Source organism: Argentina anserina, chromosome 7 (assembly GCF_933775445.1).
Source record: "Argentina anserina chromosome 7, drPotAnse1.1, whole genome shotgun sequence".
NCBI lineage: Eukaryota > Viridiplantae > Streptophyta > Magnoliopsida > Rosales > Rosaceae > Argentina > Argentina anserina.
Window position 1 is genome coordinate 17,137,723 of NC_065878.1, and position 23,362 is coordinate 17,161,084.

At 38.2% G+C, this 23,362-nt stretch overlaps 1 protein-coding gene and 1 pseudogene across 1 annotated transcript; both read left to right on the forward strand.

Annotated features, from left to right (window-relative positions):
• The first annotated feature begins 7,796 nt into the window (after positions 1–7,796).
• LOC126801606 (cyclic nucleotide-gated ion channel 1-like) lies at positions 7,797–12,202 on the forward strand (annotated as a pseudogene).
• A 6,886-nt stretch (positions 12,203–19,088) lies between these two features.
• Positions 19,089–22,959, forward strand: LOC126801680 (serine carboxypeptidase-like). Its single transcript, XM_050529102.1, has 9 exons — positions 19,089–19,452; positions 19,655–19,823; positions 20,358–20,477; positions 20,712–20,855; positions 20,945–21,095; positions 21,348–21,436; positions 22,054–22,312; positions 22,408–22,541; positions 22,663–22,959. Exons 1-9 carry the CDS (start codon positions 19,109–19,111, stop codon positions 22,789–22,791), a joined length of 1,539 nt encoding a protein of 512 aa, XP_050385059.1. The 5' UTR covers positions 19,089–19,108; the 3' UTR covers positions 22,792–22,959.
• Positions 22,960–23,362: the final 403 nt, after the last annotated feature.

Here is a 23,362-nt window from a genome sequence, read left to right on the forward strand (position 1 = left end):
ATTACATTTACATCTCGTACAATCTTAATTTACAGGGTAAAAGCAAAAATTATAAGGAAATTCTCTAAATACAATCATTCTACCCATCACTACTTCCTTGAACTCTCTCACCGCGAACACAATGATCAACACTTGTACAAATAACCATACACCATAAATTGGTGCACCGGGTTGTAAACAATGAACCCGGTAAGTTTTTTAAGCTCGTATGAGTAAACTTGACTTAATGATATACATGCTTATAATATATATAAGCAAACAACATTTAAATTCATGTAACACACTCGCACAAAAGAGTGACAAGGATTAGAGTTTCATGTATAAAAACATAGTTCAGGTTCTCACATAAATATAAAAACATAGTTCAGGTTCTCACATAAATATACAAAAAAATGAAGTATACCAAAAAAACAACTCCACACGGAACTATGAAAAACCCTCCACTTTCAAATAATAAATCCCACTCAGTTTTCTTTTGAAACACGATATCCCTTTCTCTAAGGGAAAACACATGACAATTTCATATCTTGAGAATTTAACAACTCAACAACCAACAAATTACTACACAATTTAAATTCTTATTTTAAAAACATGCACTCATGAGACCTAAATAACCAAACTAGGTTACCCCTCATATCGTGCAACGATAGACAGACTAGAACTCTCACTTATCGTAACCAATCACTTGGCTAAAGACTTCATTCCTGATTTATTTGTCTCATGTCACAACTGTGACCCAGGTTCGAGAACCAGAAAACGTTTTAAGACTCATATATTAAAACAAGACGTACAATATAATCAATCCACCCTATGATAATATTGTACAAAAACGAAGTGACACATTCACAACAACAATATGAACAAGTCATGCCAATAAACCAATTTACGAGAAGATATATTTTTTTCTTTCCGGTCCATTTCGCCACTTTAACCATAATTCAACCATACAATTTACCGGAAGATACAATTTTTTTTCCTTCTGGTCCCTTTCTCCACATTAACATATAAACACATTCAAAGATATAAAATGTAATATAGTAACGTATATATGTATATTATTATTACCATTAAATATACATATATAAATAGACTATATTATATCAATATCAACATGTATAATCAAATTTAATTCTCACATCACCAGAGTCCATCACTAAAACCTTTTAAAAATCATTATATTAAAATACCGTTTTACTTACTCATGAACCATAGACGATCAAGTTCACGTAATTTAAACCAAAACATATTTTTAGAACAATTTTGATAAGTTAGTGATGCAAGGACTATGTTAACAACTCAAACTAAATCAATAATTATAACACTACTTCGATCATGATGATTATTGTGAGGTTTACTCACCCCTTGCTCCCACAGTGTTTTCAACACACAAAACCAAAGATACTAGCCACCGTAACCACACTATAACAAGTATTAATACGTACCTAAACATAGAAAGATCACAACTCAAAATCATTTAAGGTTCACAAAACAATGGTCAAGGTCCAACTCCTTTCACCTAAACTAACTCGAAGACTAATCATTCGAGACAACTCTTTCTCCAAGACATCCCAAGGTCACAGAACACTTTGACATATCGTTACAACTACATTTATGTTGATTCAAGGTACTGATTACCTTACAATGAACCAAATGAAATCCAATTCCGACCCTAATATGCCCAATAGTTATCTATAACCACAAATTAAATAGTAACATGCTTGTATTCGACAAGCATCAGATAATGGATCACAAACAACCTCATTGTTACCACATTGCACAAAACGTTCCCATTATACTAAATAGACAATTTCACAATAACCAAACATGCATAAATGGTAACCAAACTACAACCACATATCGTCGCACTCTTATCGACGAGCACGTGATGGTAGAGCAACCAAAAACTTCAAAAACATGCCAGATTCCCGAGTTGCTCGCCAACACTAGTGGCTGCAGCTCAGCCGATGCACCTCCTCGAAAATTTCTCAAAATTACACAACCTAATACACAAAAATGTTAGATCATGGCAAGATAAGTGACTTACATACCTAAAGCTACAACTAAATTTGCCAGAATTGAAGCCAAAATGTTGTTGAAATATGGAAAGCTTCAACTCTGCAACTCCACACCACAAACCGAGCTTCAAAGTTACAAAATATTGATCAAGAGAAATGAAACATCAAGCACGGCGACTTCCAATCCGCTGCATCACCAAAGGCGAGTTTATAAATCGAGTTAAGAACTCTTACTCTAATTTGCTACTTTGAAGTAAATTTTGAAGGAATCGATCTCGATAGAACAAAGGCAAAGAGGTGACAAGATTCTCTCGGCAGACGAGGAGGTCTGGTGACGTCCAACAATGCCGGAAAAGCAAGAACTAAGAATCGGGTCAAAACCGGATCGTTAGGTCATCTTCCGGCCTTCGATTCAGGTAGCTTGGTGAGAACTGGTGCAAGCCACCGCCACAAGGAAGAGCGCACGAAGGAGACTAGGCGATTTGGGCTAGTCCCATCATTTGAAACTGCTGAAGCTCGTCGGAAAAGTCAGGTCAGGTCGGTCGGGTTCGGGTTGGGTCAAAGGGATATTTTCAATTTTAAAGAGAGTGTGGCGTACGAAAGAAAGAGGAAAGAAAAGTATATTGCGCATTAATGAAACCCTAGAAGGGAAAGTTTGTATTTATGCTTAAAATTTCGGAACCCGATAACTTCTATTGATAATAACTTTTTCATACAATCTCTAAATTATACGTGCCACGTGTTTGCGAACTCGTACTGACGAGCTCTACGATTTTTATGAAGAAAGTTTTATGAGATTTCCAATAAATTAAAAATCAACAATTAATCCCTCACGATAACGTTTCTGAGTAATTAATCGACTTGAACACTTTTGTTTTCTATTTCGTTTTCTATCTCGTACACTATCATCAAAATTGTTTGGCATTTTGATACAAAAGGGGTTTACGTGTAAAAAAATGATTACTATGTGGCTTGGCTGATGGCTCATGCTGGTACTCATACTTCGATGTCAAGCGGTGGTGTAGCTGGGGAGAAGTGTTTTAAGAAACTCTGGGGTGTTAACGTTCCACCTCGGGTCCGTGTGCATGCATGGAGAATAATCCAGTGTATTTTTCCTACTAGGGCAGCTTTGAACAAAAAGGTACAGTTACCTGTTTTACTTTTGCCCTTTCTGCAATAATCATGTTGAAGATAGTTTACATCTCTTTAAGGAGTGTGGAGTGGTCAAGCTGTTTTGAAAATGTATGCCCATCAATTCCCCCCCCCCCCCCTAATAGTATTAAGGTTTATTCGGTGGTAGAGTGGATTTGGGAGTTAATCTTTGGGTTGAGTGGGGCTCATGTGGAGTTATTTTTGATGGTTTTATGGGAAATTTGGTGTGAGAGAAACAACTTGGTCCGGAGGGGCAGTTGGTTTAATCCGCACATGATGGTTAAGAGAGTTATCGGTGGTCCGGAGGATTATAAGAAGACTTACGTACAAACTAGTATGTACACGTCAATGGTCTAAATAACGGTTATTGGCATCGTATCGGTTTTGTAAAATAAGGATATAACGGGCATATATCGGATTATATCAGATTTATCATTTTTGCTAATTTTTAATTAAATTTAATATATTTATAAACATATACATCAAAATATACCAAATAAACTTGAGAAATTAAAACTTATAAAAGTAAATGTACTAAATAAACTTCATAAAAAAATATTTGATTGTTTCGACAATTAAAATACATAAATAATATTAACTAATAAAAAATAGAGGTGATCATTTATCATAAACTCTATTGTCATCGAATGTTATCGACGAAATTTTTATTTTCTTTAATTGTTTTTCAAAACAACGTGGTTTTAAAAAAAAACAAAAAAAAAACACCGATATATCGGGTCAAACTCGGTTTGACCCGATATATCGTCATTTGACTTGATTTTTTCGGGTTGACCGATATAATAGACCGATAAGCAACTTATCGTATCGTTTTCTTAATATCGGGGATATATCGAGGATATATCGGGATATTTAGAATAGTGCGTGCGTCCAAACTCTCATTTATTTGCACACTTTGAGAATATAAATACATGATTTTAAACATTCAAAAGTTTAGTTTATTACTAAAGATCATTTCTATAAAAGATCAACAAAAACAAAAATCGTCTTCATAGTCGATTGCATCAAACAAATTGAAGGTTGATCATGAGACTACTAATTTTCACCATAACCGTTCATTTGTTTGATGCAATTGACAAAGCAAACGATTTTTGTTTATGTTGATTTTTTACATAAATGATCTTTAGTAATAAACTAAACTTTTGAACAGTTAAAATTATATATTTATATTTCCAAAGTGTGCAAATAAATAAGAGTTTGTACGCACGCGTACATACTAGTTTGTACGCAAGTTTTTCCCTTATAAAAAAGTTCATGTTCGTGGTGGCAAGACAAAAAAGAAACATGAGGCCAATTGGGAGACTCAAGTTGAATGTTGATGGCAGCTTTGATCGGTGCTCTGGTGACGGTGGTATGTGTGCTATAAGTCTTTAATTAGAGATGAGACTAGTACATGTAGAGCCTGCCGGCCTCTACCTCATTTGAGTTCTGCGTTGCATGCCGAAGCGGAGGCGCTTCGTGCAGGGGTTCTTCTTGCAGTACATCAGGGGTGTAATGAGCTTGAGGTTGAGATAGATTGTTCTGTGTTAGTTAATGCCCTTCAAAGGGATAATGAAGATTGTTCGGAGATAGGTCGGATTGTTGATGATTGTAGAAGATATTCGTTGTCTTTTGCTTCCATTCAATTTAGACATGTCTATAAACAAGCAAATGGTGTGGCCAATAGGCTTGCTCACTTTGCTAGTAGTCAGTTTGTTGATCAATTGTGGTTTGAGGAGAGTCCTGCTATTATTTAGGATGTTCTCCTTAAAAATGTTCTTAATTTAGGCATGATGTCCCCCCATTTTCCCAATTCTATCAATAATATGATGGAGGCTCCCGGTTAGTTTGGAGCTCTTCCATCTTTTCAAAAAAAAAAAATCATCGAACCACCACCGATTTAATAATCTCCAAAATAATAATTAAAATTTAATTGTAAATTTCTAGAATATTACTTATCGAGTTAAGACATCTAAATCTTTTTGGATTAGCATGGAAAGGATGAATTGTTAAACAGTGAGAAACCCGGTGACTGGATCCTAATTTTTGGAACCAGTTGTTATCAATAATGCTTTAGGATATCTGGCTTTCAGGAAATGCACTATATTGTACTTGTCAGGTGCTTGCGTATTATATCTATATTTTCTTGAAATGTTTTGGTGCTATAACTCTCTTTTGGTCATACAGGCTGGGTTGATTGAAGAATTTGTTAAATGATTCTCTTGATTCAACACTAGATTCAGAAGATATAGAAGAGGAAACTGAGGAAGAAGTTGAGAAGGTTCTGAGTGAAATAGCTGGTGAGACGGCTGCACAGCTTCCCGAAGCTGTCAGGAAGGAGAGGACCAAGTTACCTGCCCATGTAGCTAGTGCATCACAAGAAGTATGTGTAAAATAGAACCCGTTTCTAGTTTTCCTTTGCTCATCGCGAGATTCCTATTTACAATTCTTGTTCTTGCTAACTCTTGCATGAAGAAGCTATAGCAGAGGGTTCAGATGATGGGGAGGAATTGGAAGCATTGAGAGCGCGGCTTGCTCAAATCAGGTCGTAAATGTTCATGAATTTTTTTCCCCCTCGTTTCCTTGGTATTTGGAAGATTGTGGTTGTGCTTGTACTACTAATAGCGGTATCATGTTAGTTTGAATTCAAATATTCTCTATGAACAACTTAATAAGTTTAATTTAATTCTCCTGTAAAAAAAAAAGCCTCAGGGATACCAGATTACAGTTGTGAAGCTCACATAAATGAGTAAAATGACAAGTGTTTATGGTACTGTTATATCAAGTTCAACTGCTAAAACTGTGGATATCATCTCAACGGATAGATTCAATCTTCTGAAACTCCTTAGAGAACCATCACTTGTCTCTAATATGATACTGATTTTTGGAAACTGAATTTGTCTATGCAGTCAAGAGTCAAGACACATCTACACAGAATAAGTTAAATTTCAAATGAACTGTTACAACCTAGTTTGTTGCACATCAAAGTTCTTGTAACACTAAATGTATTACAAAGATGTTTGTTTTAGTCCAGAGCCTTTCTCCTCTAGTCCAAAGCATTGTCTTCATACCATATTGTTTACCTTGTCTAAAAGCTCAATTGTTTACAATTTTGAAGCCCTGAAAATTAACACTGGTTAATAGCAAAACTGCCTCTTAGCTTGCTAGCCAATTAAGTCTTGAGATACATTATCATGCGGTGAAGGAAGGTAATAAGAAAGTAGTGGGAATAAACTACTGTAGAAGAATTATGGTTGTGGGAAGATGTTTATAAACAACTTAACTATCGACTATAATTTGAACTCAAATACTCTTTTATGAACAACAGAAATATTAGTTCTCCTGTTACACATGTTATGCTACTAGAGTACTGGGTTCGTTTATCTCAATCAGATGCTTATATGAGTGAAGCATCAATGTATCTATGCATATGATCATGTAAGAACTAAAAAGCTAGGCTTTAGTCATCATCTACTTCAGTACTTCCATGAGTGGATCCGACTCCCAGCTTAACCATATCGATGCACCTGGGGAAGTTCTGGTTTTTTTTTTTAATGAATGGAGAAGTTCTGGTATTGCTTTGTTCTCTTCTACAGTATTTTTTGTTCCTGCATGACTGACCATATATAAATGTTTTACTGTTTCCTGGTTTTTGAGCCAATTGGCGTGAACTGTCTGAATGATTTGGTATATGATCATCCAAATACTTTATACGCCTTCTTATCTTTAAGCAAAGACGATGTTCTTACCCACTGGACAAATATATCAAATTCCACAATCCATCCCTGCCCCTTTTCCTTGGTTGATATCAGCTTTATGTACGTGTATATTTTCATATCCAACTTTGTGGTAGCCCTTTAGAACTCTTCCAACTTTCCTACCCTCTACTTTCTTAAAGTGCTACCTCTACTTTCTTCGATCAGGGTCTCTTCTCTTGTTGGTTGTTTTACAGTCCTACTTTCCGGGTTGTTTAGTTCGCTAAGAGTGCGTTATATTAGTTCATGTTGTACAGCCTTGGATTTTATTTGTTCATTGTTTAACCCTTTTAATTTAGACACTTCTAGCCTTCTTTAAGGAATGAAAACTAACTTATTACATCGATTTTTGACATCTTTTTTTTATATGAAAATCTAAATCTTTGGTAAAGTGGAAAGGATGACAGTGTCTAATCAGTGAGAAATTTTAAAACGACTGGATCCCTATTTTTAGCTGCCGATCGAGAGAGCTGAGCTAATTCTTCACAAGAAGGATGCAGACCATGTCGACATCATCATCTATAGCTGAGGCCAGAGGGTGATATTTTGCATAGTAGAATCATCTTCACCGTCTCATTATAACATTAGTTTGGGATAATATATATAACTTAATTGGCATTGCCATAGTGACTCTTCTTTTGGATGTTGATCAGCTCATAATCAACGTGATAAACGTGAAGTAGGGTAAAGAAAAGGGAAAAGCAAAAGCTGCATGGTTGGAAAATGATGTCCTTCTTCCCAATAATATTACTATCTTTCGAACAATAATGCAGAGTATGATTGGGAATTCTTTTGATATAGATCAAGAAATATTAGAAAGATTTTTCCTCGATGAGAAATCTTTTCTCACAGTTATTTATCCATTATTACGGTGCAACATATTCCTTCTAGTTCTCCTTTGTAATTTTTTATCGGCAGTTACATTCAGTATGGATTTTTTCCCTTTTGGTCTGTATCACTTTGAGGTCTTCGTCCTGATTTTATAGTCTACCCTCGTCTCAGTCCTCTCTTAAAAGTCTGAATGATAAGACTCTCAGACAGTACGTTGAAGATTCCATCTGTTCTTAAGTTCTCTTCCTCTTTCACCCAATATATATCTCATGCTTTCCTAAATGTAAGTATAGTACGTTTAGACATCTTTCTTACCCTTGAGCTGATGAGTTCAAACCTCAAATAGTAAAATAGCTCTGATCTTCAGTCCGTTCCAATTTCAACAATGAATCGCTCGCGAGATGAGGAAGATCCCACCGAACCAAGGTTAGACTTTCTTTTACTTGTTTGCTTAACAAGGATGAGTTTGATATGTCTGTAGTCATTCTGCTTGTCTGAAATAGGTTTGTAACTTGTTTGACAAGTGCTTTAAGTCGGAATCTTTTTTTCTTCTTTGAGAAAAAACAAAGAAAATAGAAAATGATTTATTTATTAAATTCAAAGTCAAATGACATGAGTCCGACCATGATACTCTTAATAAAAATATTTGTAGAGAAGAGCTCGTGCATGGAAAAAAATTAAATTTTTAGCGCAATTAATCTCAATAAAAATAAAATAAGCCGAACACGATCACTGTCCACTCTGATCGGGTCATTTACACACGTCTGGTAGTACCAATTGACCTATAATCTATCCACTATACTTCTAATGATTTTTGTTCTAATTTTCCCTTTACCTATCTAATTTTTAGTTTTTTTATTCTCGGACCCTGTATTAAGTGCCCTATGAATATATCACACAGGATAACAGGCCGGATTGGATGCCATGAAAATAAGTGAGTTGAAGTCTCAATATTCAGTGATTAGTGGACAATTGGTAATGAAGATACCGTTAAATTAATAATGCAAAAGAGTTTAGCTTGGCATGAGTCACGTAATCTTTTGTTTTCTGTGCCTGTCAAATAAAAATTAGATATCAACATAGGAAATACAATAATGCAGTTGTACCCTATATCATTTCTTTTAGTTACCTATGCCACGCTCAAGTATAAGAAGAACAAATTGTTATTATTAGGTGTGGACCATGTTTGGCCAAAGTGCGCGATACAATACGTGACAAGCTTGAGAATTTTATGTGGAAGGTCGAAAAAATCTGGAAGGATAATAGAGTTGTAATAAGACCATGGTGGGAAACAGTATTGGTATTATCTTGTGTGATTGCTGTCACACTGGATCCTTTATTCTTTTACATTCCGACCATAAATGAGGAAGGAAAATGCCTTGAAACGGACACCAAGTTGAGGACTGTATCTCTTGTTTTCCGATCATTCACCGACATCATCTTTATATTTGACATTCTTGATCAAGTTTATAAGGCCACGACATTAGCAGAGATATGGCGGACGTTGGCAGCAGACTTTCTTTCTATACTTCCCGCTCCACAAGTAAGTAAACTTAAAACTGTACGTTTTAAGTTAGCATGGTTAATTAAGGGATTGCAATTACATTAAATATGGTTTATCCAAATTCCATCTATGATCTCAAGTTAGATTAATATTGATCTAGCTAGAACTGTGCAGTGTGAAGTTATCAGTTATATTGTATATTTCTGTACATGATTCAATTTGTTACTCGTGTTCAGGTGTTGATAGTAGTCCTCTTTTACAAAAGCCGAGACTTTGGGTATTTGCATAATGCAACGATTTTTAATGCCGTTCTTCTCTTCCAATATGCACCAAAGATTTATCGGCTTAATCAATCGTTCCACAAACTTACTCGGAGAAAGGGCACTAGATTACGGGTCAAGATTGCGTTCAATTTTTTCCAATACATCCTTGCCTGTCATGTAAGTTATAAAATGTTGGTCATTACATATTGGAACTCTGTTTTTATCTTATATTTTATTGTTGTTGGTTTAACTATTTTAATTATCTTTTAACATTGTTGTTGTTAGTGACCAATTTGCTTGTCATTAGATACTTGGAGCCTCGTGGTTTTTCTTTTCTATCCAACGAGAGATGATATGTTGGCAACAACATTGTGTAAAGCATAATACATGTGGAACATATGTCGAGTGCAAAGACAATAGTTCGAGAAATGTCAAAGAATTAGCCGAACTTTGTCCAATGAATCCAAAAGATTCCACCGTATTTGATTTCGGGATATTCACTAATCCTCTGGGAACTAGTAGAAGAACAGAAATAAAGTTCTCGACGAAGTTCTCCTACTCTTTTTGGTGGGGGGTGCGAAATCTAAGGTTTGCATATGTACAACACGCACACACATTTGTATACAGTAATTGTAAACTCGTTTCTGTTTTTACAATTAGAACAAATTAGTTGAGCACTAATTCTATGTATTATAGAAATAATACACACACACATATATATATATATATATATATATATATATATATCACTTTACGTATACATTAATTCCGTTTTGTCAAATTTGACTCTTCAATTGACCCTTTAATTATCTTTCATCTTTTGTAGTAATTTTGGCACAAATCTTGAAACAAGTACTAGTTTGTGGGAAATTTGGTTTGCAAGTCTTATTTCGATCATTGGCTTGCTACTATTTGTCTATCTCATTGGAAATAACGTTCAGGTTTGTTATTTTCCCCATCAACACTCACGGTTCATTATATAAAGATGTTTGAATCATGCATTGATGCCTACAGCATACATCTTGCTCACGGTTCATCATTTTTGCATTATTACCAATACCATCAATAATATTCAGTTCGTTAGTAATTATAATTAACAAATACAGTATACCTTAATTATGTTGGAACTGAGCTAGCTAGCTTCTTGTTTGTTGTGAGACGACAGACATACATGCAAATGAAAACTGCGAAAGCAGAGGAAGAAGCTGAAAGGATGAGGCAAAAGTTTCTCCAACAACAGACACGGATAAATTCATGGATGGGCCGAAATTTCGATTCGTATCTGGCGAAAGAGATCGAGACAAAAATCAGAGAGAAGTATGAAGAAAACAAAGAGGTTGATTTTGATAATGTACAAACTCTATTATCCCTTTTAGATCTGGATAAGCAAATGTATGCAAGGGATAAAATCTGCCAGAAAATGCTGGAGAATGTAAGTCTTCAACCCCATATACATACATACATACATATATACAAAATTTCTCAGCTGCGGACGTCTGCACCGTCCGTAGGGTGCGGATTTAGCGATTCCGACCACCGGCGACGCGTAACGAAGACATCGACCAACACAACCGCACTCCTCTCCTCCCGGCGCTCCTGTCTGTACCGGTCGGAGCTGCAGTGCTGGCATATGATGGCCGGAATCTCGAAAAATCTCCACATGATGCCCAGAAATTTCAAGATTCCGGCCGGCACGAACATGAGCACTAGGAGGAGGGCAGTGTGGCCGTGTTGGTCGGCGCCGTCGTTGCTCATCTCCGGTAACCGAAATCATCGAATCCGCACCGTGCGGACGTCCGTAGCCGAGAAGTTCTATATATATATATATATATACATATACAACCACCTGTTCACTATTTCAAATGTTTACATTAAGTTTTTATTTTCATATATACGTACATATATACTTATATATATGGGATCATGGTATGTTTATGAAAACTTGGGCTTAACTGCTTAAGTTTGCGGTAACTTACATGCAGGTATCAGAGTTTAAATCTATGGGTTTATATGTGTTGTCCGAAATTAGCAAAAAGATGGAGCTAGAGGTGTACCTCGAAAATACTTTGATTGTTAAAATGAATGAACCACTGGATCGCATGGTTTTCATTACGGAAGGGAGTATGGGGATCTACACGACTAGCAATACGGACTCGTCCCCATCAACAATCCTTCAAGGGTCTCTTGAGGAATGCAGTATCTACGGGCATGATCAGCTACTGAGTTGGGCATTCTCACCCAACGTAAGTCTCGATTGCCTTCCTGTCTCCATGAAAACTGTCAAGTGCCATACCAAAGTAGAAGCCTTTGTTCTCACAGCCAGTGACTTGAAGGCAATCCTCTGCTGCATGAAGATAATCGAAGACAGTTATTCTGATGAAGATGTTGCGGATATTAGTCATTCTATTGAGGGGTGGTAGTTCTCCTAGCCTGAGATCCGCAGTCCATGTAGCAACGGCAGTCTCTCGTTTCCAGCGACGCCTTAGAAAAAGTATGGATCAGGATTAGAATTCCACCCCTTTAGCTACAAAGGATTGTGAGTCTAATTCAAAAAAAAAAAAACTGGATGAATCAGATATGCTAAATGTTATAATTAAGGTTTGTTGATCTTGGTGCATCTAGACAACACTTTGTAAAATGCTGCAAGTGAAGTAATTATTTATAGTAGAACTACAATTACCTAAATAACGATTCGTTTTACCATAATAACGACAACTTTATCGTTATATATGTAAATATGGGTATCACATACAAGTGGAATACTCAAGAAAATTCCGCCGGGTGAAATAATTATCAGTGAGTACGTATATGCATATGATCATGTAAGATCGAAGCTGGACTATGGTCGATCATCAACTACTTCCACCACACTTTGGGCTACTGTACGTGAAATATTAGAAATTTAACTTTTATAAGAAATTAATTAGACCTAATGAACAATATCGATGCACCTTGGGAGGCCCGCAATCCCGATGGACTTTTACCTGGTCCGGCCCATAAGAAAGTCCGCTTCCGTGAGTAGAGGGCCGGGTTTAGTTTAGAATTTTGAAACCCGGCCCGGCCCGCCAAAAGCCTGCAAGACCCGGTCCGCCAATCATGTGCGGCGCATCCTCCACCCTCTTCGCCGCAAACTGCTTTGCCATCACTCGCTGCAACATGGTGATTGTGATGCCTTCGATTTCCGCAGTCACATGGGGGTCTTCTTGTTGCAGGAACCTCGCGTAACAAACATGCTCAGACCTCTCATTTGACTGCGGAGTTATCTTGTTGATTGTAAGCGTAGTTGCTGCAAAGACAAGCGTAAATCAATACCTCAAAAATAAAATTGAAGACGTAGTCACATCACTTACGTTGGCAACGTAATAATCCTTGCTCAAACAGCAAATAGGGGTTGGTTACCACTTTCAAGTCGTGGATCAGGTCAAACCACTGATACCTTCACAGGTAGGTTACTCCGTTAATACGCTCAACTTCGCGGTCTAACAACGCCAACTTCCTCCCAACTACACAAAACACAATCACACATTAGTGCACATTCGATATGCAGCAAGTAATCAACAAACTTATGCAACCTACAGTTAATAGCTTGAAAACGAGAAGGAATACGTTTTTCTAGAAGATACTCCTTCCCATGGATATGGTTGTACTCCCAACCACTCTCCGCTATGAAATTATTTTTTCGCCAGTCCGCCTCTGAGGATGGCCAATTCTCCAGCACTTAGAACTTGCTACGTTCGTCCCTCCTGACAAATCTCGCAGCCCCTCTAATCCCATTACGCTGGTTATAGTCTTTCCGGAAAAAATGGAGTACCTCCGCTGCGGTGGGGAACTAACACCCCGAAAGGTAGAAGAGCAAGCAGAGGCCAAAAAATACCCTCCATATGTCGTAACCAACTTGGCCAAACGCCAACCCAAACTCAGCCACTAAGTACTGCAACCGCATGTCTAATGGAAATTCCACCCTTAGTCGCATCACAAAAGGGTTGACCAGCACGCACCCCTCTGACAGTATCGTGCCATATTCATCGGCCCTAATGACCCTTACTACGATCGCAGTCGGCAACTTGAACTCCTCAATATACACTATCACTGCGGAGGGATCTGCCGCTTTAGAGTCATCAACTTCTGACTTCTTCACCCCACCATCAAGCCAGCGCCATACATGCACTGGACTCAAGGCCTGACTCGACGTCGACACCCCATATGCGCTCGTGATACACTCACATACATCTAGGTCTTGACCCGGCGTCACATAAACTTCACTTTCACCAGTCTCTTCACGGTCCGACTCCATTGGACTCGAAGACTCGCTACTATCCTAATTAGCTAACACTTCCGCAAACATCGCGGCACGATTACTACTACAAAAGGGGATACCTCGGCTACGCCGCAACAAGTCCGCATTGTCTGCCTCCAACTCACTAGTCTAAGACTTGGACGAGGTCAACGATGACCAACCTCTTTCTGCAGGCGCATAATCGCTGTCAATTAGTAAAATTACGCTAGGCATTACGCCGCAGCAAGGAAAACCGTAGTCAAGCATGAACAACATAAACCTAGAAGTTAGAGAGTCGATCAGATCTAACCTAGAAGAATACCACAATGGCGAGCACGAAGAATACGAAGAACATGACGAACAACAAACCCAGATCTAGGCGATATTCGTCGGCAACACTGACGCTAGTCACCCTATAACCACCCAAAAAACACCCCAACCCACCAGAAAACACATTCCCACAGATCAAACAAACCCAAAACAAGAAATTTTGTCGGAAAATAAAGCCAAAACCTTCCTTTTTTTCTCCCTAACCCACTGCATCACCCCAACCGACCCAACAACGATCCAAAATCTACCAAACACACAAGCAAGGATAAGGGGTTTCAAGAAATACATACCTTGAAGACACTTCCACAATGATTTGCACACTAACTCAAGCAAAATCTCGACTTGAAGATAAGAAGACGGTTGAGGGCCAAGGAGGGAACGAGAACTTTAAGGAATTCAAAAAATTGAGTCTGAGATGAAAACGACACTTTCTCTCTCTTTCCCCCTTTTTTATATCAACCCTAAGCTCGATCATAACCATTGATCTCTCATGGGAAATTTCTAGCCACTGTTGTTGAATGGCACAAAGAGGATCACAACCGTCGACCCAAAAGGCGTCTTTCCGGATCTTGCCATGTGGCATGTGAGTCACTAAGGTGACACCTCGAAGACGCATGCAATAACTGCCTCGGTCATCGACGTCACGCCCCTGAAATTGAAACGTCCTGGGCACGCTTACCCATTGCATGAGAGCCACATGCCACTTGCAGAAGAAGTAGCGCCACCTCCCGGTCACATCACTACGCTCAAAGACAGCGTCCAAAGTCGTCCTACGAGTAAAACTCACTACGCTAAGATGGACGCACTACGCTCAAAGCCAGCGTCCAAAGACGTCCTATGCGTAAAGCTCACTACGCTAAGATGGACGCACTACGCTCAAAGACAGCGTCTAAATACGTCATAGGCATAAAACTCACTACGCTAAGATGGACGCACTACGCTCAAAGCCAGCGTCCTATGCGTAAAACTCACTTTGCTAAGATGGATCCACTATGCTCAAAGGCAACGTCTAAAGATGTCCTTCGCGTACAGCTCACTACGCTAAGATGGACGTACTACGCTCAAAGCTAGCGTCCAAAGACGTCCTACGCGTAAAGCTCACTACGCTAAGATTGACCCACTACGCTCAAAGGTAGTGTCTAAAGACGTTCTACGCATACAGTTCACTACGCTAAGATAGACGCACTATGCTCAAAGTCAGCGTCCAAAGACGTCCTACGTGTAAAGCTCACTACGCTATAATGGACGCACTATGCTCAGAGACAGCATCCAAAGACGTTTGACGCGTAACGTTCACTGCACTATGATGGACACACTATGCTCAACGACCGTTCCAACGATATCCACAGCTGAAAAGAGTCATTCCTTAACCGGGGAGTGGGGGGACTCCGAGTGGGGCTCAACGGGTCCTACAACGCTGATTATTGCAAAGCGCTTATTTTCACTCCCCAGTCAAGAAATTGTCTTTAGACTAGGCACTTGGGGGGACTTGTTGACATGGACTTATGCCTAGCCATAATCAGTGTGACTATTAGCACACTTAAGCCCAAAAGCAGCCCAGCCCCACAGTACGAGCATGAAGATGCCTATGCCAATTGTGCAACAAGCCGCCCTGCGACTCAAACCAACTACGGACGCGCCCGCATGCGCGTCTCAAAGGAAGCCCCAGATAACACCTCAACTGAACTAAGTCCCACATCGAAGGATGAGTGAATGATCTACCTCAACTCAACTATTAAAGGTCAAACCCTTGACCTCATAAGGTAAGCAATCCTAACTACTTACTATTACTCTGCATAAATTACTATCAACCTGACTTAGGCATTAGAGAGTTGAAGACCACACCGCTGTGATCTCTACTTTAATGGGCCGTGTTGTTTGTGACATGAAAAAGAGTTAGGAGCACGATACATCTCATAGTACACTGCATTAACAATATTTGTCTGAGTTTGAGTTTGCATCTGTTGAAACTTTGTTTCCAAAAATTGTTTGCTACCTTAGTTTGACTGGAAGTTTTTCTGAGGGCTTAGCTTACCTTATTCATTGATCATCATGTGTTGGGAACACTAACGAGTGCTTAATTGCAATCTTGCTTTGCACTACAAAGTTTTTGTTGTGTATATGTTGTTACATGTTTCTTAAGCTTTTGTATCAAGTTTAATATAAATTATTTTTCACATTTAAGCTTGGTGTTGTTTTCAACCATTTTAATATGCATTGGTTTTGCCTTGTCAGTGGCTCTATATATTAACACATGTGATTTTCAAAATAGATACGTAATGTGTAATGAGTTTGTATATGTTGAAACTTGGTAACTTAAAATTGTTTGCTGCCTTGTTTGGCTAGAATTTTTTTTGAGGGGTTAGCTTACCTTAGGCCTTAATCGTCATGTGTTGGGAACATTGACTGTTATTTAGTTACTTTGTGCTTTGAAATAAGAAGATGGATGAGAGAAGTTGGCTGGTCACAGATGAATACGGCACCACAAGTAGAGCAAATGACACAACTTCCACAATGCATCCCAACCCTAGACGACAATGGCGGGTATCGACCTATAGTGTATCAAAGGGATGTTGATTCACAGTCTTGCTGAAGATGGTTAGTCTCACCTCATATAGTTGACCTTATTGTTTTAGATGGTCTTTTTTTGTTAATCTTAATGGAACTAATTCTTGGACAAGGATTATGTTGTTCAAAGGGGGGAAAATCTTAGTGATGTTCCATCTTGAACAATATTGTATTCTGGAAGACCAGCCTTGTGTTTTTTGTAATCCAAGAATGAAGTTTGAAAATATATATTTTGGTAGGAATATGAGCTACAAACATTTGGTCTGAATGTTAAATGTAATATTTTGGATGGAGTTATGGATTTGTTTGCTTTGTTGTTAAAAGCTTGAATATATATATATATATATATATATATAATAGAGATATATGAGAATGATAATATATATATTTGGCCAATATTGGTGTTTTTTATCTATTATAACTACTCACATAAAATAGTGTGGATATAGTAGACATTTCGTATGCGCATCATACCTAATAGCTTTCTGACACTGACATCTGTGTGAAATACCTTCAATTCTCACTGATTAAAATCAGTGTGAGAACTCTATTTGCTAGTAGTGTATATATATTATAATCACGGCATTCGTCGCACAAAACTAGCAGTTATTGGGATCAATGGCAGAGGCGGATCCTATGCATTAGGAGGGGATGCTCAAGCATCCCCAAGCCAATCAGAACAAAAAAAAAATGCTAGTATTAATTTTTTTTTTGTAAAGTCAAGTATCTCCTACACACTCCCACACTCAATCAACATACCCATACCCACACCTACACCTACACTCACCCACGCTCAATCACCTCACCCACCCCACCCTCTCGGCCTCTCCAATTTCACAGAGACGTCATTCTTTTTCTTTTTTTCTCTCCATCTCGTCGTCTTCTCCCCTCTCCTTCCCCAAAATTAAAACTATACACTCCACTAATGAGTTAGGTGGCGGCGGAGAGAATCACACCAAAGATGAAGAAATAGAGAGGTGTGTTCTTAATTTTTCAATCTCTTTTTTATTTTCTCTTTTACTTTTTTTGGGAAGAAATGAAATTGAGGATTTTGAGGTTTTATATTTCTGGCCAAGTTGAGATCTTTATTGAATTCAAGTGTTGGGTGTTGTTTGGATTTCGACTCTTTAACTTCAATTTAGGGTTTGCTTCAACATATTTCCAATTGATCGTGGATACTCAGATAAATATTTTTGATTATTGAATTTGGCTAATTAGTGTATCCATTGGACCCCATTGTTGCAATATTTCTGAAAAGAAGCAAATAAGCAAGATTTTTCCATCCACTGATTCCACTGCATCGGTTACATATGTTTTACTGCTTGGAGGTAATCATTATGCTTTCTTCATCTAATGAACTTAATTAATTGTTTGTTGATATATGAATTAATGGAATAAAATTCTAGATTTTTGAATTGTGTGACTTTTGTGTTGACTATTCTATTGAATTGTTTGGTTATGTATGTTGGTAGAATGGTGGTTGTTATATATAGATATTGTTTTTCAATGATTATCGGTTATTATACTAAAATAATATAATGTCAGAATCAAAACGGAAGCGTCAAATTTAGATAGTTTAACTTTTTTGTTGTATCCATTTTTGTTTCAATTAATAAAAAAATTTCGCACTATCGATATTTTTCACTATTTTCTTATTCTTTAGTTTTATATTTCAAGCATCCCAATTTAGTCATCTAGGATCCGCCACTGATCAATGGCATGGTATGTTTTTCAGTTTACTCAATTTGTATGATCATGACATATGAACCAGTACAATGGTATTCTTTTTAAGAACACTCCGCTCCAAGTAATTGAATCGTTACTAAGCTACTACGTTTAAGTCTCTAGCTTAATTTGCTGTATTACATCAACTTCCTCTTGGCAACCGTACAATAGTAATAGGAAACATATAACATCATAATGTAACAGTAAACTTGAGAACATGAACAAAGTGCAAGATCAATGAGGAAGCACATAAACTCAACCTAAACACAACTGAGTTTTGGGACGGCTTTTTCATGGCTTTAATTTGGAATGGTTCAACCTTCAACAGATATTCCAGCTCAAAGCCTCTCTCTCTCTCGCGTGCACTCCTCTAACTGTGAGCCGTTTTACACGTAATTACAACCCCTTTTTCCGTTTTGCCTTTTTCCTTATTTTAAGCCACTTCGTTTCTTCAAGCCAAAGCAAGGAGACGACACGTCACCCCCGCAAAACCAAACCACCTTTCCGCGCCAAATCCCCTACTTCCCACCCCACCGCATCACACATACACCACCTCATCAACGGCCAAGTTTCAGTACAATTCGTGTACCTCACCGCACCTGATCCTCCCCTCTCCACTCCTCCCAACTACTTAACAGTCCAACAATTTCAGAGAGAGACCGTTAACTTTTCCCCAGAGAACACCCCAAAAAATGAGGCTCCCAATCTCTCTCCTCCTCCTACTCTTCTCCACCGTCCTTCTCTCTCCTCTGACCGCCCTCGCCGGAGTCACCGACCCCCGCGCTCTCGGCCTGGCCAGGTCCAGCTTCCCCTCCGTGCACGCGCAGCAGCTGATCAGAGCACTCAACCTCTTCCCCGAATCCGATGCCAACATCATCGCCGCCGCCGCGGATTCGTCTCCGGTCGCCGCCGGGAAGAGGATCGTCGAGAAGCGGTTCACTCTCCCCAACCTCGTCGGCGAGTCCGGCGCTTTTTCCGTCGAGGACCTCGGCCACCACGCCGGTTACTTCAACATCGAGCACTCTCACGCCGCCAGGTCAGGTTTCGAAACGTCTTAGGGTTTACGATTTCCATGCTTTTTGAAATTGAAGGTTGAATTTGTTTCGGTTTCATACGAATGGGAGGTTTTGATGAGTTGTTGAGCTACATTTGTATAGAAATGAGTTTGGAATTTGTGATCTTGATGCGGTTTGGTTTATGCTTTGTGTGCTTATGGTTCAATTTGTGTGATCAAGCAGGATGTTCTACCTGTTTTTCGAGTCTCGCACGAATAAGAAGGACCCTGTGGTGATATGGCTGACTGGAGGACCTGGTTGCAGTAGTGAATTGGCCGTGTTCTATGAAAACGGTCCTTTCTCGATTGCGAATAACTTGTCTCTTTTATGGAATGAGTATGGTTGGGATAAGGTAATTGGACTCTGTTAGTTTTTGTTTCTTCCGAGTTGCGGTGGCACTGATTGTGTTTGTGTGTTTTCCTTGTTGGAAGTAGTAATGGTTAGATAATGGTTTAATATATTAGAGTCTGCACTACTGATCAATGCATTATATGTATATGACAAATATGAGACCATAACATTCTGTCCGAGTATTATATCAAATAGTAGTTGCCTGTATGCTCTATAAAATTTGTTTGTCTGTTTAATAGGGAATTTCTTAAGTCGTTGAATATTATAGTATTACACTTTATCTTCCAAGTTCTCTACAAATATTTAGAGGGTTGATACTATGTTATGTTTTCGATCGGTTATGTTGTGATCGGAGAAAAGTTTATTTTCCAGTTTAGCGGAAGCATTATAAATACAAGTATGCAGACTGAGTTTGTTGCATGTCTTAAGGCCACCCAGAGTAGAATACATTGTATTAATTGATTTAAAGGTTTGTGTTTATTGGCCTATGGTCCTTTGCAAGAGATGTAACAATGCTCTTACCTTTCTTTTGCAGGCATCTAATCTGTTGTATGTTGACCAGCCTATTGGTACTGGTTTCAGTTATAGTTCTGACAGACGTGATATTCGTCACTCTGAAGATGGTGTTAGTAACGACCTCTATGACTTCTTGCAGGTGTGTCATTTAGCATTTGGTGCTAAAACAATTAAGTTCAGTAAAATTTTGCTAGAGTTTCTAAATTTTCACTTCCTGAAATCACTGAACTGTTGATAGTTCTTAAGTTGTTTATGTTATAATACAATGAATGTCAAACTTGAACACAAAATCTGTTTTTTCTTTAACCTTTAGAATTTTACTGGAGATGCATTTATTAATATTGACTAATTGTGATTTCTCTATGTTTTATAGGCCTTCTTTGCTGAGCATCCTGAGTTGGCAAAGAATGACTTCTACATAACTGGAGAATCCTATGCCGGCCACTATATCCCAGCTTTTGCTTCTCGAGTTCACCGAGGAAACAAAGCTAAGGAAGGAATTCATATTAATCTAAAGGTATGCATCTCCAGTATATCTCCTACTTTTGGGAGTTTTAACGGATCATGGTACGGCTTATTTAGCTAACGAAAAACTGATTGGAACAGGGATTCGCCATAGGCAATGGGCTCACTGATCCTGCAATCCAGTATAAAGCATACACAGATTATGCATTGGACAATGGAGTAATCTCAAAAACTGACTATGACCGTATTAACAAAGTCCTTCCTGTATGCGAAATGGCTATAAAGCTGTGTGGTAAGTGAAAATGAGAGTAGTCCCTTCTTATTTTGTAGTATCTATTTTTTAGTTTTCTCTACTGGTTAAGATTGGCAAGTTTGTTGATCACGATTTCATATCGGGGTGTTTGAGATCCCTTCTATACTGCATGAATATATATTAATATTTTCTGTTGGCTGGAGTTCTATTAAGCAAGAGTGTTTCATCACATCTGTTAAACACATTGGTTGGACAAGTTAGATGAACTTTTAAATGTCTTTTTTTTTTCAGGCACTGATGGTACAGTTTCTTGCATGGCTTCATATTTTGTATGCAATACCATATTCAGTAGCATCATCGCAAAAGCTGGAGATGTTAATGTAAGACAGCTTTTATATCATTCCCCATATGCTCTTGTGTTCAAGTCACTTTTTTTTTTGGTTATAGTGTTCAAGTCACTTTTGCTGATGTGATTTCTTTGAAAATGCTTTCTGATTTTTGACATTATGATTGGTCTCATAACTCTCATTACATATTACCTCAATTAACTTCTTCGAGGAAATAACTCCTATGCTCTTGTGTTCAAGTCACTTTTTTTTTTGGTTACATTGTTCAAGTCACTTTTGCTGATGTGATTTCTTTGAAAATGCTTTCTGATTTTTGACAGTATGATTGGTCTCATTACATATTACCTCAATTAACTTCTTCAAGGAAATAACTCATGAAAATATTGGCTCTTAAAACTTTGTAAGATTTCGTTCGTCTGACTTTAATAATTGCAACTGTGAAACTGTTTCACATTTGAGTTTTGTCAAATTATTTATTGAGTAAAAAACTAGCATGTTTCTCAAAAATTTTGTTTAGTGAAGTTACAGCAAGGAAGTTTTTAGGTAAAGTTACTTTGTCAGCAGCTTTCCTGAATGTGCTGTGGGTCTTGTCATCCTTAGAAAATTGTCCTTACTTCTTGAACTTTGACGGTCATTATTTCATTGTGCAGTATTATGACATCAGAAAGAAGTGTGAGGGGAGCCTCTGCTATGACTTCTCAAACATGGAAAAGTTCTTGAAGCAGAAATCTGTTAAACAGGCACTTGGAGTTGGGGACATAGATTTTGTGTCATGTAGCCCGACAGTATATCAAGCTATGCTCGTGGACTGGATGAGGAACCTTGAAGTGGGCATTCCTACTCTTCTTGAGGATGGAATTCAGCTACTTGTGTATGCTGGAGAGTATGATTTAATTTGCAACTGGCTTGGTATGTCATTGGCTTCTAATGGATATGAACATGTTGCAATGTTATTAATTTATGTTATGTTATTTCACCGACTGATATGAATTTGTACGTTATAGGTAACTCAAGATGGGTCCATGCCATGGAATGGTCTGGTCAAAACAAGTTTGTGAATTCGCCAGAAGTTCCATTTGTTGTTGATGATTCCGAAGCAGGAGTTCTTAAGAACTATGGGCCTCTTAGTTTTCTAAAGGTATGTCTCTCTCCCGCAACCCCAACACACTTGCTCACACACTTATAATCTGCATTTCAGTTTAATACATGATGGATGATTACCAACGATTACCTCATTGTATGGTTTGTGTCCTAAACAGGTTCATGACGCGGGTCACATGGTTCCAATGGATCAGCCCATGGCTGCATTAGAGATGTTAAAGAGGTGGACACGGGGCTCCCTTTCTGAAGCCGCAGCTGAACCTGAGAAACTGGTTGCGCAGATGTGATTTGTGCATCAGGATTATTTAGGATAGTGAGCATTATTATTCTCTGGTTTCCCCATGTTGTATATATGTTGGCTATACCATGCTAAAGCTTTTTTACTAGTTTCTCGACAATATGTTATCTTTGCTTGATAGTTGATATACTTGAATAAAATAGACTTCTTGTGGATACTCTTCATTCATAAATAGTCATGTTCTTCAGGTTTCGTCTTTCTGTTAGTTTTAGATACATAGTAGTTTCGCTTGGAAGTTGGAACCAAATTTGTACCATCATTATCTCCAACCATCTGTTTATTGATTTGTAGGATTAACCTACCTAGCTCTTTAATCAGGATTTCAATGAGTAACCCGTAGAGTAACTTTGGCATACCGCAGGAGCCAGGAGCAAACCTGAGATGAAACTTGCTCTGTTGTGAAACAACCTTAATCTAGCTTTTGATCAGGAATCAATCTTCCAAAGCTGTGAAAGAAGCATAGCAAAATCAATTAAAGAAGCAAATTATGGTTAAGTCAATGTAAAAACCTTTGATATTTGTTTCTATTGGTTCGGGGAGGATTAATCACGTCCGTGGGC